The sequence below is a fragment of the Dendrobates tinctorius genome, unplaced genomic scaffold (assembly GCF_039654945.1).
Source record: "Dendrobates tinctorius isolate UK_male_01 unplaced genomic scaffold, ASM3965494v1 ptg000017l, whole genome shotgun sequence".
NCBI lineage: Eukaryota > Metazoa > Chordata > Amphibia > Anura > Dendrobatidae > Dendrobates > Dendrobates tinctorius.
Window position 1 is genome coordinate 17,919,565 of NW_027361685.1, and position 16,416 is coordinate 17,935,980.

At 40.6% G+C, this 16,416-nt stretch overlaps 1 protein-coding gene across 1 annotated transcript in view; it reads left to right on the plus strand.

Annotated features, from left to right (window-relative positions):
* The first annotated feature begins 3,145 nt into the window (after nucleotides 1–3,145).
* Nucleotides 3,146–16,416, plus strand: part of LOC141082464 (oocyte zinc finger protein XlCOF8.4-like) — a 65,979-nt gene continuing 52,708 nt past the window's right edge. Inside the window, exons 1-2 of the mRNA XM_073566405.1 lie at nucleotides 3,146–3,361; nucleotides 3,491–3,670. Of these exons, the coding sequence (XP_073422506.1) occupies nucleotides 3,284–3,361; nucleotides 3,491–3,670 (258 nt within the window). The 5' untranslated portion in view covers nucleotides 3,146–3,283. The remainder of the gene's footprint in view (nucleotides 3,362–3,490; nucleotides 3,671–16,416) is intronic.

Genomic DNA, 16,416 nt, shown 5'->3' on the forward strand with positions numbered 1-16,416 from the left:
TTCTGCGGACTCTGCTGCGGTTTGCCACCTATTCCATTGTCCAGGTGGCAAAACCGCAGGTAAGAATCCGCAGACCAATCCGCAGTGTGTGCACATGTGTCTTCTGCTTTTTGCTTATTTTTTTCTTCTTACAAGAATTGTTGGAGCCAATTTTTCTTTAGAAACATTTTAACCCCTTTCCCCCAAGGGTGGTTTGCACGTTCATGACTGGGCCAATTTTTACAATTCTGACCACTGTCCCTTTATGAGGTCATAACTCTGGAACGCTTCCATGGATCCCGGTGATTCTGACACTGTTTTCTCATGACATATTGTACTTCATATTTGTGGTAAAATTTTATTCATATAACTTGTGTTTATTTGTGAAAAAAGCGGAAATTTGGCGAAAATTTTGAAAATTTCGCAATTTTCTAACTTTGAATTTGTATGCTCTTAAATCACAGAGATACGGCACACAAAAAACTTGATAAATAACATTTCCCACATGTTTACTTTACATCAGCACAATTTGGGAATCAAAATTTTTTTTAGTTAGGAAGTTATAAGGGTTAAAAGTTGACCAGCGATTTCTCATTTTCTACAACACCATTTTATTTTTACGGACCACATCACATCTGAAGCCACTTTGAGGGGTCTATATGATAGAAAATACCCAAAAGTGACACCATTCTAAAAACTGCACCCCTCAAGGTGCTCAAAACCACATTCAAGAAGTTTATTAACCCTTCAGGTGCTTCACAGGAATTTATTAAATATTTTTTAAAAAAAAAGAACATTTAACTTTTTTTCACAAAAAAATTACTTCAGGTCCATTTTTTTTTATTTTACCAAGGGTAACAGGAGAAATTGGACTGCAAAAGTTATTGTGCAATTTGTCCTGAGTACGCTGATACCTGATATGTGGGGGGTACCACTGTTTCGGCACATGGCAGAACTCAGAAGGGAAGGAGTGCTGTTTGACTTTTTCAATGCAAAATTGGCTGGAATTCAGATCGGACGCAGTGTCACGTTTGGAGAGCCCCTGATGTACCTAAACAGTGGAAACCCCCCTATTCTAACTTCATCCCTAACCCCAACACACCCCTAACCATAACCCTAGCCCTAATGGGAAAATGGAAATATTTTTTTTTTATTTTATTATTTTTCCCTAAGTAAGGGGGTGATAACGGGGGGTTTGATTTACTATTTATGGCGGTTTTTATATTTGGCAGCTGTCACACGCTAAAAGACCCTTTTTATTGTAAAAATAGTTTTTGCATCACCACATATTGAGAGCTATAATTTTTCCATATTTTGACCCACAGAGTCATGTGAGGTCTTATGTTTTGCGGGACGAGTTGACGTTTTTATTGGTACCATTTTCGGGCATGTGACATTTTTTGATCGCTTTTTATTCCGATTTTTGGGACACAGAATGAACAAAAACCAGCGTTTCCTGAATTTCTTTTGGGGGGTGCGTTTGCACCGTTCCGCGTGCGGTAAAATTGATAAAGCAGTTTTATTCTTCGGGTCAGTACAGTTACAGCGATACCTCATTTATCTCTTTTTTTATGTTTTGGCGCTTTTATGCACTGAAAACAATTTTATATAAAAAATAATTATTCTGTGAGCTATAACTTTTATAACTTTTATATTTTTTTGCTGATGATGCTGTGTGGCGGCTCGTTTTTTGCGGGACAAGATGATGTTTTCAGCGGTACCATGGTTATTTATATCCGTCTTTTTGATCGCGCGTTATTGCACTTCTTGTTCGGCGGTATGATGATAAAGCATTATTTTTTGCTTCGTTTTTTATTTTTATTTTTTAAGAGGTTCAACAAAGGGGTTAATTAGTGGGACAGTTTTATAGGGCGGGTAGTTACGGATGCAGAGCTACCAAATATGTGTACTTTTATTTATTTTTTTTTTTAAAAAATGAATTTATTAGGGAATATATATATATATATATATATATATATATATATATTTTTTTTTTTTTTTTAAATTTATTTAGTGATTTTTTTTATAAATTATTTTTAAACTTTTTTTTTAACTTTATTACATTGTCCCAGGGGGGACATAAATGTCATGTGACAGATCGCTGATCTGTCACATCACAGATCGTTGTGAGAGATCAGCGATCTGTCACAGACAGTGCTGCAGTCTTCCTCATGCTGGCGCTTTGCAGGCATGAGGAAGCCGCCTCCCTGCAGGCCCCGAAGGTCCCCGCCGCCATTTTGGATTCGGGGACCTGCAGGGAAGGAGGCCCCCGCAGCAGTGATGCACATCGCGCTGCTGTGGGGGTCTCAGGGAAGCACGGAGGGAGCCTCCTTGCCGATGCATCCCTAAACCCCCGTTACACTGCGAACGTGTTTGATCGCAGTGTGCCAGGAGTTAACGTGTCGGGGCAGTTCGTGACCGCCCCTGATACATAGTGTCGGGTGTCAGCTGTGATAATCAGCTGACACCCGGCCGCGATCAGCTGCATTCCCCCCGTGAGTGCAGCTGATCGCGCTAGACGTACTATCCCGTCCTTGGGACTTAGGTCCCAGGTCACATGGACGGAATAGTACGTCTAATGTAGGAAAGGTGTTAATATCGGCTTTTTCTGGAGTTTTTCATGTAATATAGGAAAGACTAAGGGAGAAATAAACCCCATAAATCACTGTACATGGAGACTTTGGGATCAGATCATTTCTGTCCGTTGTGTTTGTGGAAACTAAAAATCTTTTCTAAAAGCCTCAAACTTCTGTGTGTGACTCAGAGCTGAGATCTAACGTGATGGAAGATTCCAGTGCGGGGAAGACGGGAAACCTTCATATAGACGGCCGGTGGGGATGGAGGCAGTGACCGACTCTGGCCACATCTGTCTCTAGAGCCGCAGTAGAAGATGAAGATTTCGTCCTCATCATGAAGGAGTTATTTCTCATGTCGCGTGTAATGAATCTCTCCTGCAGTATTGCTAATGCCGATTCCAGTGTCGGTAATGAGAGGAGAATTAGCGTTATGGAAGATGAGTCTATGAGGAACGTGTTCAGCTGCCGACTCCGAGGAGGAAACTGCTTGTTGTCTGTGGCCTAAATATATAGGTTTTATTAGTAGATGTCAGGGAAGAAAACTAAACCCTGTAAGATAATAAATCTCCTCATATGTTTCCCTTATTATCTCCAGTAATTGTATTATTACACAGGATTCTTATGGTGTTACATCGGATCATCTTCTTCTCATTCAGGTCTCTACAATATCGGATCCTCTCAGTGAAAATCTTCTACAGAAGAGAATTTTCCTGATTTACCCATCAAGGATGGATATGGACAGAGACAAGATGGCGGAGAGGATATTACACCTCACCCTAGAGATCCTCTTCCGTCTCACTGGAGAGGTGAGAGATTCTGATGACGTCACATTACATCATTCTTATCTATGGGAATAACAGATGGACAGAACTGGAGAGGTGAGGACTCTGGAAATGTCTGTAGTGAGATTTATTAATGTGTCTCTCCATTACCAGGATTACACAGTGGTGAAGAAGACCTCTAGTGATCGCTGTCAGGACCCTGTGTCTGAGGAATGGGGAAGACTCCTGAGCCCAATCACGGGGCCTCCACCTCACGCCCTGATCCATGAGGACATCAATGACCAGAAGATCCTAGAACTCACCTACAAGATGATTGAGCTGCTGACTGGAGAGGTGACACTGCTGAGAATGCTGGGACATTATACAGTAACACTATGAAGGGATCGGGGGGATGACGGTATCATTGTGTGTGTCAGGTTCCTATAAGGTGTCAGGATGTCGCTGTCTATTTCTCCATGGAGGAGTGGGAGTATTTAGAAGGACACAGAGATCTGTACAAGGACGTCATAATGGAGGTTCCCCAGCCCCTCACATCACCAGGTAATAGACAGGACTAAATACACACGGCCTATAATTATCTGTATGTAGAGAATGAATTCAGTCCCTGTATGTGTTTTCTCCAGATCTATCCAGTAAGAGGACAACACCAGAGAGATGTCCCCGTCCTCTTCTTCCACAGGACTGTAACCAAGAAGATCCCAGTGCTCCTCAGGATCATCAGGTAGATGGAGAGAAGGTGTCAGGAGATCTCCCCTATGATGTGTAGACGGCTGTGAAGGTCTTGTGCTCAGTCTTGTTTTATCCACCAGTATTATATGTTTTATACTTGTGTAATGAGAACGGTGGAGATGGCAGGATTAGAGCTGATCATAGATGGGACTTCTCCATCTGTCGGTGACTTTTACAATATTTGTTTCAGGGTGAAGATCTGACCCATATTAATACTACAGAGACAGATGTGAGAGATGATGAGTGGTGTAAAGAGGAGATTCCCACATATGACTACCCAGGTGAGTAGTAACCATTGAATGCAGAGAAGTCACAGATTCCTCTCAGTCACCGGCTGTGGCTGCTTTATCGGTGGTGTAGTCCGGCCGTATTACCATGATCACCATTTTGCCTCTAGACCACAACATTCTCCTCCACCCAAAACTGTTCAAATGACTTTGGGCATTGAAAGCCCTTTTCTATAGAACTTACAACCAATTACATTGTTTTTGGTCCTAAGGAATTCAGATTACTGCACAATCTCTCCTGAAATGGGGAGCAATATTATTTCCTCTAATCTTCTGCTCAGGATTCATAGTAGCTCCAATGGTCCACCATAAATGAGGGCAACTCTGGTTTACTGTTGTGTAATCTGTATTTGTAGTTTTCAGTTAATGAGATTCTCATTCTCTGGGGCGGGGCTGTGGGCGGGGCTGTGGGCGGGGCTTTATGTGGTGCTCTGATTACATACTCATCTGTATTGGCTTATGACAGGTCGCTGACCCCTCACTGACCTGCCCCCATTATTACATAATGCATATAATAGCATTGATATTATTGGTGATAATGCCTATAATATTGTGGCTATTGTGAGGCTTAGAAAAAAATTACATCCAGCAAAATGTCACCGGCGATGGCGGCACCTGCGCAGTAGCATCTATATCAACTATATCAATTTTTATTGTTAGGAAGTTATAAGGGTTAAAAGTTGACCAGCGATTTCTCATTTTTACAACAAAATTTACAAAACCATTTTTTAGGGACCACCTCACATTTGATGTGAGTTTGGGGGGTCAATATGACAGAAAATACCTAAAAGTGACACCATTCTAAAGAGTGCACCCCTCAAGGGGCTCAAAACCACATTCAAGAAGTTTATTAACCCTTCAGGTGCTTCACAGGAATGAATGGAATGTGGAAGGAAAAAATAAACATTTACTTTTCTTTCACGCAAATTTTCCTTTACACCTAATTTTTTTTACTTTCACAAGGGTAACAGGAGAAAATGGACAATACATTTTGTTTTGCAATTTCTCCTGAGCATGCCGATACCCCATATGTGGGGGAAATCTACTGTTTGGGCGCACGGCAGGGCTCGGAAGGGAAGGCGCAGCATTTGACTTTTTGAATGTAAAATATGCTGTAATAATTAGCAGTTGCCATGTCGTGTTTGGAGAGCCCCTGATGTGCCTAAACAGTGGAAACTCCCAAAAAGGGACCCCATTTTTTAAACTAGACCCCTTAGGGAACTTATCCAGATGTGTATTGAGCACCTTGAACCCACAGGTGCTTCACAGACGTTTATAACATGGCGCCATGCAAATAAAAGAAAAAAAAAAAAAGATTTTTCACAAATCTTTTTGGCTCCATATTTTGCATTTTCATAAGGGTAACAGGAGAAATTGCTCCATACAGTTTGTTGTGCAATTTCTCCTGAGCACGCCGATACCCCATATGTGGGGGTAAACCACTGCTTGGGCGCATGGCAGAGCTTGGAAGGGAAGGAGCGCCATATTGGAGAGCAGATTTTGCTGGAATTGTTTGTGGGTGACATGTCACATTGTCAGAGCCCCTGAGGTGCCAGAACAGCATAAGCCCCCAAAAGTGACTGCATTTTACCAAATACTTCCCTGAATGAATTCTTCTAGTGGTGCAGTGAGCATACTGACACCACAGCTGTTCCATAGAAAATTATACCATTGGGCAGTGAAGAAGAAATAATTACATTTTTACCACTAAAATGTTGTTTTAACCCCAGATTTTACATTGGAAAATAGGTAGATAGGTAAAGGGTCACTCCACCCATAGATGAATTCCCCCCTGAAGTGACCCCATTTTGGAAATGACACCCCTCTGGGAATTCATCTATGGATATAGTGACCATTTTCACTACATGGATGATTTCCAGAAACTCGTAGAAGTTTCAGAGCAAAAATTGCCAAAATGTCATTGTAGTGCCCAATATATTGTGCCCAGCTTGTGTCTCTGGAGACCTCCCCCCACCCACCCCCGGAAATTGTTACGTCAGCTCTACTCAAATGTGTCTGTCACTAAATAAACCAAATGCTTGAATGTCAAAACAGTTCAAAAACGTGGTTCTGTGTGGAAGGTTGTAAAGCCGTCATGGAGGCATAAGGCTGGCAGTGATGGGCATTGTGGGTAATAATAGCGGGGATCATGCCTCATTCCTCTCTAGGAACATACACGACATCTTCTCTGGGGGTTCTTTCTTGTTTCAGTTACTGGGATGAGTGCAATAAAATGTCGCTCAGTGAGTCTTCTGACATCTTCACATTCTAAAGGATTGGCGGGGACAAAATTATCAAAAACAAGATTTTCAGTGACCTTTTCCTGATAATGAAGGAAAGTATCTGCATTTCCGGCTTTTTTGTATAACACAAAAGAATTATATGTGGCCACCTGAAACAAATACATGACTAACTTTTTATACCAGAGATATGATTTTCTTGATACCTGGTATGGCTGTAGAACCAGATCTGCAAGGTCCACACCCCATATATTTGTTGTAGTCAGTGACAGACACAGGTTTTGGAGTAGTGGATCCCTGTTGGTCTGCAGTGGCCCTTGTGGCATCTGTGTGGATCGAGCTCAGGATAAAAATATCTTTATCCTTATACTTAAGGACAAGCAGCTCTCCATTGTGTAAAGCCCCTGACTGCCCCTTTCAGAACTTTTTGCTGACCAATGATTGTGGAAACCCCTGACGGTTTTTGTGAATGGTCCCACAAGCCCCTATGTTATGTTCAACCAGACTTTTAAATAGGGGTATGCTGGTGTAGTAGTTGTCAACATACAGATTGTAGCCTTTTTGTAAAAATGGAGTTATCAGCTCCCAAACCATTTTTCCAGATGTCCCCAGATAAGTAGGGCATCCTGGTGGGTTTACTTGGCTATCTTTCCCCTCATAAATGTGAAAAGCTGATGTGTATCCGGTTGAACTCTCGCACATTTTATAGAGCTTTATTCCGAACCTTGCCCTCTTAGAAGGAATAAATTGCTTGAGGTGCAGTCTTCCTTAGAATTTTACAAGGGACTCATCAATGGAAATGTTTTCTGTTGGGGTGTAGAGCTTTAACAACTTTTCTGTCAAGTCTTCGATGATGGGTCTGATTTTGAATAGTCTGTCATGTTCTGGGACATTTCTGGGCAGGCATTGACTATTGTCATTAAAATGCCAAAATCTCATGAGCATTTCATAATGGGTCCTAGGAGAACGGCAGGAAACATAGGGGTGGCTTGAACAGGGCGGTTGGACCAATAGGACCGAATGCTCGTTTTTTTAACAAGCCTCATAATGAATGTAAGTCCTAAAAATGTTTTCATTTCTAGGACATTAGTTGGTGTCCATAAATTTGACCTAGCATAATCGGATCGTGGATTCTGGCTGATGAATTGGGACACATATAAATTTGTAGGACAATATGCTCTAGCAAGCTATCTGTCAGAAAGAAATTTAAAAAAATAATTGGTCCAAAATTTTCCACCTCCACATTTATACCAAGAATGGCATTAAAATTAGGGATGAATGGAGTAGCCGAATCCGAAGCCTCCCATCTGGGAAATGCTACATCAAGAGGCAAAGCCCCTTGGACATTGGTGTGCGGCAATTCCCGAGCACTAGGGACAGCGCTAGTACTGGGCATTGTTCCCTGAGTTGGAGACATTTCTCCAGAAGCGCTATTTGTCCTTCTTGTTGTACTGGTCCTTGTGTGTGAGGATGGACCAGAATCACTGCTCATTTCTGAGCTATCACTATCGCTGCTACTAAAGCCCTTGAAATCCACATCGCCATCTGACACTGCACTTTCTTCACTGTCAGAACATAAAAGTGCATAAGTCTCCTCTGTACTATAATACTGACGGACCATTTTATTCATTTTTATTTTTTTACCGAAAATTGAAAACTACGACGTGACCAAATAATTGGGGAAGCATTTGAGTAAAGCCTAATTCTTTAGCCTAACCCTAACTTTAGAAGAAACCCTAGCTTTAGTCCCAACACTAACCCTAACTATAGCACTAACCCTAACCTGCCTTATCTGTATTGTTACTTTATAGCACAATCGCTGACTGACACAGCTGTTGGCAGCAGCACTTGTAACACTGCTTCTCCTCTAATCTCTCACTGACAGGAGATCTGAGGAGAAACAGCGTTTTTATGGGGCAGATCGCTCGGGAAAGTTGATTGCTGCAACAAACTTTCCTAGTGATTTGACTCATTGGCTGGTGTGACGCTGACGTCATCAGGACCTGAACAAATCAGGTCTCGATGAGGTCATGGATCACAAGAAGCGTTGTGCGGTGAAATCCCCTAGTTATAAGGTACGTGGGGTCCCGATGAGCACAAAACTGCCGACCGTAGACAAACGTCCACGCTGCACAAAGTCCTGCTAGCGCCGATGTTTATCTAACGTTGGTGGTCATGAAGCGGTTAAGTTAAGGGAACCATCATTTCTGTCCAGGCCTATTTCATGATTTTTATTTTTTTTTTAATTCTGTGGAAGCATGGTTGAAAAGCAATGTCTGACTTTCATTTGCTCATTTTCATTTTTATTTATTATTACTTTTGTCAGATTCAAGTTATTTCTGTGACCATTGTGGGTTTTTCTGTCATTAAACGAGGGGTACCAACAATTTTGACCACGTGTGTAGGAGGATTGAATATTTTGACTCCACAGCCACTTTCTGGAAATTAACACACAGTGGATGTTGGAGAGTGAATTACACATTTGCCATTTTATTACCCAGCACATAGTGCCCAGATTGTGCTCCAGGAGACACACACCACAAATTAAGTGGATTCTTCTCACTATAATATTGCTAAATACAGGCATCCTAAATGTTGTTTGCGCACACTGCAAGACTCCGAAGTGAGAGCGGATTTTGCCGGATTGGTTTATAGAAACCTTGCTGCTTTTCAACAGCCTTTGAGCCACTAATAGTGCGGGAACCTCTGTTTTTCCATTGACAGATGATGGACCTGAGTGGGGACTTGTTTTTTGTGAGATGAGAATTGGTATTATTTTCACCTACATAACATTGATTGGTTTCTTTATATTTGATATTTGGGAGGCAGAATGAACAAACAGTTGAACACCACACACTACTGGCTCATCCAGCAAGGTTTTCTATTAGACTGTGAACTGTCATTGTCTTGGTAAATAATTAAAGTTTTTACATAGCTTGCCATTTTTATGTACAGTTTAAGTAGAAATGTTCAAAAATATTAAACTCAAGGATATTTTATTAAAAATAATTGATTTTTTTATCTTAGCAGATGACTGTACCAGGAGATCAGAGGGACAGCTGACATCTTCAAGTTTTAAATCTGATGATCTTGAGATCCTACAAGATACAACTGAAGTGAATGCCATTACTCCAGATATACCATCATCCATTCACAGCAAAGATCTGTCATCTGATCCTATGAAACAGGTCCCATCTTCTGATTCATTACTGACTACTAAGGAGAATCAAAGTCACAAAAGAGGCAATGAAAAACAAACTGCTCCTAAGGCAAAGAAGCTTTTTTCATGTTCAGAATGTGGGAAGTATTTTGCACGTAAATCACTGCTTGTTACTCACCATAGAACTCACACAGGTGAGAAGCCTTTTTCATGTTCAGAATGTGGGAAATGTTTTGCACGTAAATCAAATTTTGTTATTCACCATAGAACGCACACAGGGGAGAAGCCTTTTTCCTGTTCAGAATGTGGGAAATGTTTTAATGAGAAATCTAATTTTGTTACACACCACAGAATGCACACAGGGGAGAAGCCTTTTTCCTGTTCAGAATGTGGGAAATGTTTTGCACGTAAATCACTGCTTGTTGCTCACCATAGAACTCACACAGGGGAGAAGCCTTTTTCCTGTTCAGAATGTGGGAAATGTTTTAATCAGAAATCGGTTCTTGATAGACACCGGAGAGCTCACACAGGAAAGAAGCCTTTTTCCTGTTCAGAATGTGGGAAATGTTTTACACATAAATCAGATTTTGTTACACACCATAGAACGCACACAGGAGAGAAGCCTTTTTCATGTTCAGAATGTGGGAAATGTTTTCACAAAAAATCACTTTTTCTTATTCACCATAGAACTCACACAGGAGAGAAGCCTTTTTCCTGTTCAGAATGTGGGAAATGTTTTAACAAGAAATGGCATCTTGTTAGTCACCAGAGAACTCACACGGGGGAGAAGCCATTTTCCTGTTCAGAATGTGGGAAATGTTTTAACCAGAAAAGGAATCTTAATGAACACCAAAGAACTCACACAGGAGAGAAGCCTTTTTCCTGTTCAGAATGTGGGAAATGTTTTAACCAGAAATGGCATCTTGTTAGTCACCATAGAACTCACACGGGGGAGAAGCCATTTTCCTGTTCAGAATGTGAGAAATGTTTTAACCAGAAATGGCATCTTGATCGCCATCAGAGCAGTCACACAGGGGAGAAACCTTTTTCCTGTTCAAAATGTGGGAAATGTTTTAACCAGAAAGGTAATCTTAATGAACACCAAAGAACTCACACAGGAGAGAAGACTTTTTCATGTTCAGAATGTGGGAAATGTTTTAACCAGAAAGGGAATCTTGATATACACCAAAGAACTCACACAGGGGAGAAGCCTTTTTCCTGTTCAAAATGTGGGAAATGTTTTAACCAGAAAGGGAATCTTAATGAACACCAAAGAACTCACACAGGAGAGAAACCTTTTTCCTGTTCAGAATGTGGGAAATGTTTTAACAAGAAATGGCATCTTGTTAGTCACCAGAGAACTCACACGGGGGAGAAGCCATTTTCCTGTTCAGAATGTGGGAAATGTTTTAACCAGAAAAGGAATCTTAATGAACACCAAAGAACTCACACAGGAGAGAAGCCTTTTTCCTGTTCAGAATGTGGGAAATGTTTTAACCAGAAATGGCATCTTGTTAGTCACCAAAGAACTCACACGGGGGAGAAGCCATTTTCCTGTTCAGAATGTGGGAAATGTTTTAACCAGAAATGGCATCTTGATCGCCATCAGAGCAGTCACACAGGGGAGAAACCTTTTTCCTGTTCAAAATGTGGGAAATGTTTTAACCAGAAAGGGAACCTTAATGAACACCAAAGAAGTCACACAGGAGAGAAGACTTTTTCATGTTCAGAATGTGGGAAATGTTTTGCACATAAATCACTGCTTGTTACTCACCATAGAACTCACACAGGAGAGAAGCCTTTTTCCTGTTCAGATTGAGGGAAATATTTTATCCGGAAAGAGAATCTTGTTAGACATCAGAGCAGTCACACAGGGGAGAAGCCTTTTTCCTGTTCAGAATGTGGGAAATGTTTTGCACGTAAATCACTGCTTGTTACTCACCATAGAACTCACACAGGGGAGAAGCCTTTTTCCTGTTCAGATTGTGGGAAATATTTTAACCGGAAAGGGAATCTTGTTAGACATCAGAGCAGTCACACAGAGAAGCCTTTTTCATTTTCTTATTGTGGGAAATATTTTACTTGGAAATCAACTGTTAATAAACATCAGAGATGTCACATAAGGGAGAAGCCTTTTTTATGTTCATAATGGTGAAATAGTTTTAACGGCGAGTACTCCAGCAGCTGTGCTCTGCTTGTGAGCAACGCATTATGTCCCTGCCATGTGCTGCTTCCAAGCATAAAGCAGTTGCTGGTATCAGAGCAGGATTCAGCAAGGGAGCGCCGGGTAGGTAAGTGTAATGCTTTTTTCTTAATGTTTTGTGATGGGGCCATGGATACCAGGATGGGGGCCAATTATAAGGATTGGGCTATGCATAGCAGGACTGGAATGGGGTGCCAGTCATACCCCAAATAGTGATGGTGCCCTGCATACTAGGAAGAGATGGGGGCCCTGCATACCAGGATAAGGATGGGGGCCATGCATACTACGATGAGATGGGGCACTGCATACCAGGAGCGGGATGGGGCCAATCATGCCACAATAGGATGGGACCCTGCATACTAGGATAAGGATGGGGCCATGCATACTACGATGAGATGGGGCACTGCATACCATGAGTGGGATGGGGCCAATCATGCCACAATAGGATGGGACCCTGCATACTAGGATAAGGATGGGCCCATGCATACTAGGATAGGGATGAGGGATCTATGTATACCAGGGTAGGGATGAGGGGGCCATGTGTATCAGAATAGGGATGAGGGGACCATATATACCAGGATAAGGGATATTAAGTACAGAATTAACCACATTTTTTGCTTCAATTTTTTTTTTCCTAATTTCCTCAAAACCTAGGTGTGTCTTATAGTCCAAAAAACACGGTATATATATATTTTTTTCTCAGTGAACTCATTCCTTATGTTTGGCCTCATTAAAATAAAAACACTCATACTCCGCTGGCGTGCCGGCTCCACTTCAGCGGTGTTGAGACTCACTGTCCCGGGGCTTATGTGAGGTTCTCACATCACACGAGCCCTGCACCCAATCAGCGGCAGCTTCACTGCTCCTTCCTTCGGACATATTGAACATCAACATGAAGCCAGGGCTGCGGCTGCTCTCTGACGGCTTCATGATGCTTGATTTGTCCGAAGGTGGGGACAGTGACATCAGCGCTGATTGGGCACAGGGCTCACATGATGTAAAAATCTCAAGAGACCCAAGAAAGCAGGTACCGACAACCTTTTTAAACATCAAAAATCCCACACAGGGAAAAGTCATTATTACACCTAGAGTGTGAGAAATGAATTACAGGAAAATCGTATTTTGTTGACCTTCAAAAATAACTCAGACGAGGAGAACCTATATATATTATTCACAAATTGTACAAAAACATGATGCACGCGGCGTGCGTTCAAGATGGAATATTATATGGGAGTTTTATAGAATAAATTCAAGGTGAGATCATTATATGGGAGTTTTATAGAATAAATTCAAGGTGAGAATATTATATGGGAGTTTTATAGAATAAATTCAAGGTGAGAATATTATATGGGAGTTTTATAGAATAAATTCAAGGTGAGAATATTATATGGGAGTTTTATAGGATAAATTCAAGGTGAGAATATTATATGGGAGTTTTATAGGATAAATTCAAGGTGAGAATATTATATGGGAGTTTTATAGGATAAATTCAAGGTGAGAATATTATATGGGAGTTTTATAGGATAAATTCAAGGTGAGATTATTATATGGGAGTTTTATAGAATAAATTCAAGGTGAGAATATTATATGGGAGTTTTATAGGATAAATTCAAGGTGAGAATATTATATGGGAGTTTTATAGGATAAATTCAAGGTGAGAATATTATATGGGAGTTTTATAGGATAAATTCAAGGTGAGAATATTATATGGGAGTTTTATAGGATAAATTCAAGGTGAGAATATTATATGGGAGTTTGTTAGGATAAATTCAAGGTGAGAATATTATATGGGAGTTTTATAGGATAAATTCAAGGTGAGAATATTATATGGGAGTTTTATAGGATAAACCAAATACCAACAGAAAATAAATGACCCAAAACAAATATCAGTAAAAATAACTCCTCTTCATTAGGTAAAGTATGAAAGAATTGCTCCATATTCCGACACCCGTCGCATCTTCATTTTTCATCATCTTGGGTTGGGTGAAGGCTTATTTTTTTGTGGGCCGAGCTGACGTTTTTAATGATACCATTTTGGTGCAGATACGATCTTCTGATCGCCTGTTATTGTATTTTAATGCAATAGTGTGGCAACCAAAAAAACTTAATTCTGGCATTTTTTTACGTTTTTTCTCATTACGTCGTTTAGTGATCGGGTTAATTCATTTTTTATGTTGATAGATCGGGTGATTCTGAATGCAGCAATACCAAATATGTATATTTTTTTATTGTTTTATTTTAAATGGGGCAAAAGGGTGAATTTGAACTTTTATATTTTTTTTACATTTTTTAATATTTTTAAAAACATTTTTTTTTTACTTTTGGCATGCAGCATTGTTCCTTAATTAACCAGACAACTATTTTTTAGCAAACGAAGAATAATAGAATGTTATCTGTATATTGGCTTTAAATTTAAGTGTTGATTTCTGGTTGGTCAAGAAAACAGACTTTTGTGTGTGTAAGCCGGTGATATTGACTTTTATTGTGCGCTTATCCTTGATCACTAGTGATGTTTGCTGATATGCTAATTATGCATTGTGTTATGGAGCCAGTTTGTTGACTTCTGTAGCAGAGAGGGAAAACTGATGCAAATAGTTTAAGTAATTAAGTAATCCTACTTGTTCTCATCTCCATTCTTACCCTTTATGTAAATACTGAATGAGGGACACTTGTTAAGTGTGCAAATAGGTTACAGGCCTCTGTATAAAGAGACAAAGAGAGAAACAGCCAGAGAGATTCTGCCAAGACATCCATACATCCCAAAAGGACCAGAGACAGGACAGCAGCCATTTACATCATGGCTCCATCACGAAGGTCACGGATCTATCATTCCATAGGAAACAACCTAGGGGTTTTCAGCCTTGGTTGGAAGAATACAGATCTGCTCCATTGACCATCGCTGAACCATGGATATGTTTGGAGAAGCCAGGTTGTGTTCCTCAGATCAACTGGCCTTGCACCTTGTATGGACTCAATGGACTGTCATCTTCCTACACTTGTTGTTACCCCGTCTCTGTGTTCGTGCCACAGGTGGAGTAGTTGACAGCTGACATGTGCCGAAAAAGATGTGGGCTCAGCGACGGAGCCCACATCAATGGAAGGGAGTCCGACATTGGCGTACATTTATGCCCAATGTCGGAAAGGGATTAAAGGGGATTGTTTTTACAGAGACAGAAGTGGTAATCAATCATGTATACATACAGATAATTACAAAACTACACAGCTTCTAATGGTAAATAGTATAGAGTTAAGACAAGAAAATATCATTTGTGTAAACCATGTGTAGATATAAAAATTCAGGCAAATGTCAAATGTTGTAGCTCCACAAATAATTAAGAGTGGTGTAAGGTATGAAAGTGTGGTGTACTTAATTATTTGTACCAACTGGGGGTCTGTATGTGGGAGAGACAGGGCAAAAACTTAGAACAAGGATGAATTCTCACAACTACACAATAAGAGAAAAAAGAATAGATCTACCTGTGGCAAAATATTTTTGTAGCCCTGATCACAGCACCATGGACATGAAATTACTTGTATTAAAAAGGTAACTTCAATTCTCAGAGAAACAGAAGGATCTGGGAGTATAAACTCATGACAGCCTTTGACACTCTCAATGCAGGAATGAATGTGTCGCATGGATTCATGTCTTTTTATATCAATTAAGGAATTTTCTCCTCAGACCTTGTTGGGTATCACAACACAGAACCAGACCCCTATCAGGGGACAATAAAACTTTCACACTCCTAATATATGAACTGTTCAAATATTTATGGCCACCACTGTTTATCCCTCTCCCATAATGATAGTTCTACTTCACGTCATTTGTCTTACCTATTGCATTATGTCTGTGCTATGTGATTCTTCAGATTTTGTATTATTCTATGCCTGAAGAGACCTGAGTAGTCTGGAAAGCTTGCAATGTGTTACCATCTTTTCAGTTAGCCATTAACCCCTTTACCCCCAAGGGTGGTTTGCACGTTAATGCCCGGGCCAATTTTTACAATTCTGACCACTGTCCCTTTATGGGGTAATAACTCTGGAACGCTTCCATGGATCCCGGTGATTCTGACATTGTTTTCTCATTATATATTTTACTTCATGTTAGTGGTAAAATTTCTTTGACATGACTTGCATTTATTTGTGAAAAAAATGGAAATTTGGTGGAAAATTTTAGCGTTTTCCAATTTTGAATTTTCATGCCCATTAACCCCTTCACGACCAATGATGCCACATAGTCGTCATGAAACCTGGTTCAAATCTGACCAGTGATGCCTATGTGGCGTCATGACTTCAAAGCCCCCCTGCGGGTCGGGTGACCGGGGTCACTGAAAGGTCACCCGACCCGCAGATACAGGGGGCTTTGTAATTCACCACAGGGGGCGTGGCTTCGCCCCCACGTGGCTACGATCGCTCTGATTGGCTGTTAAAAGTGAAACAGCCAATCAGAGCGATAGTAATAT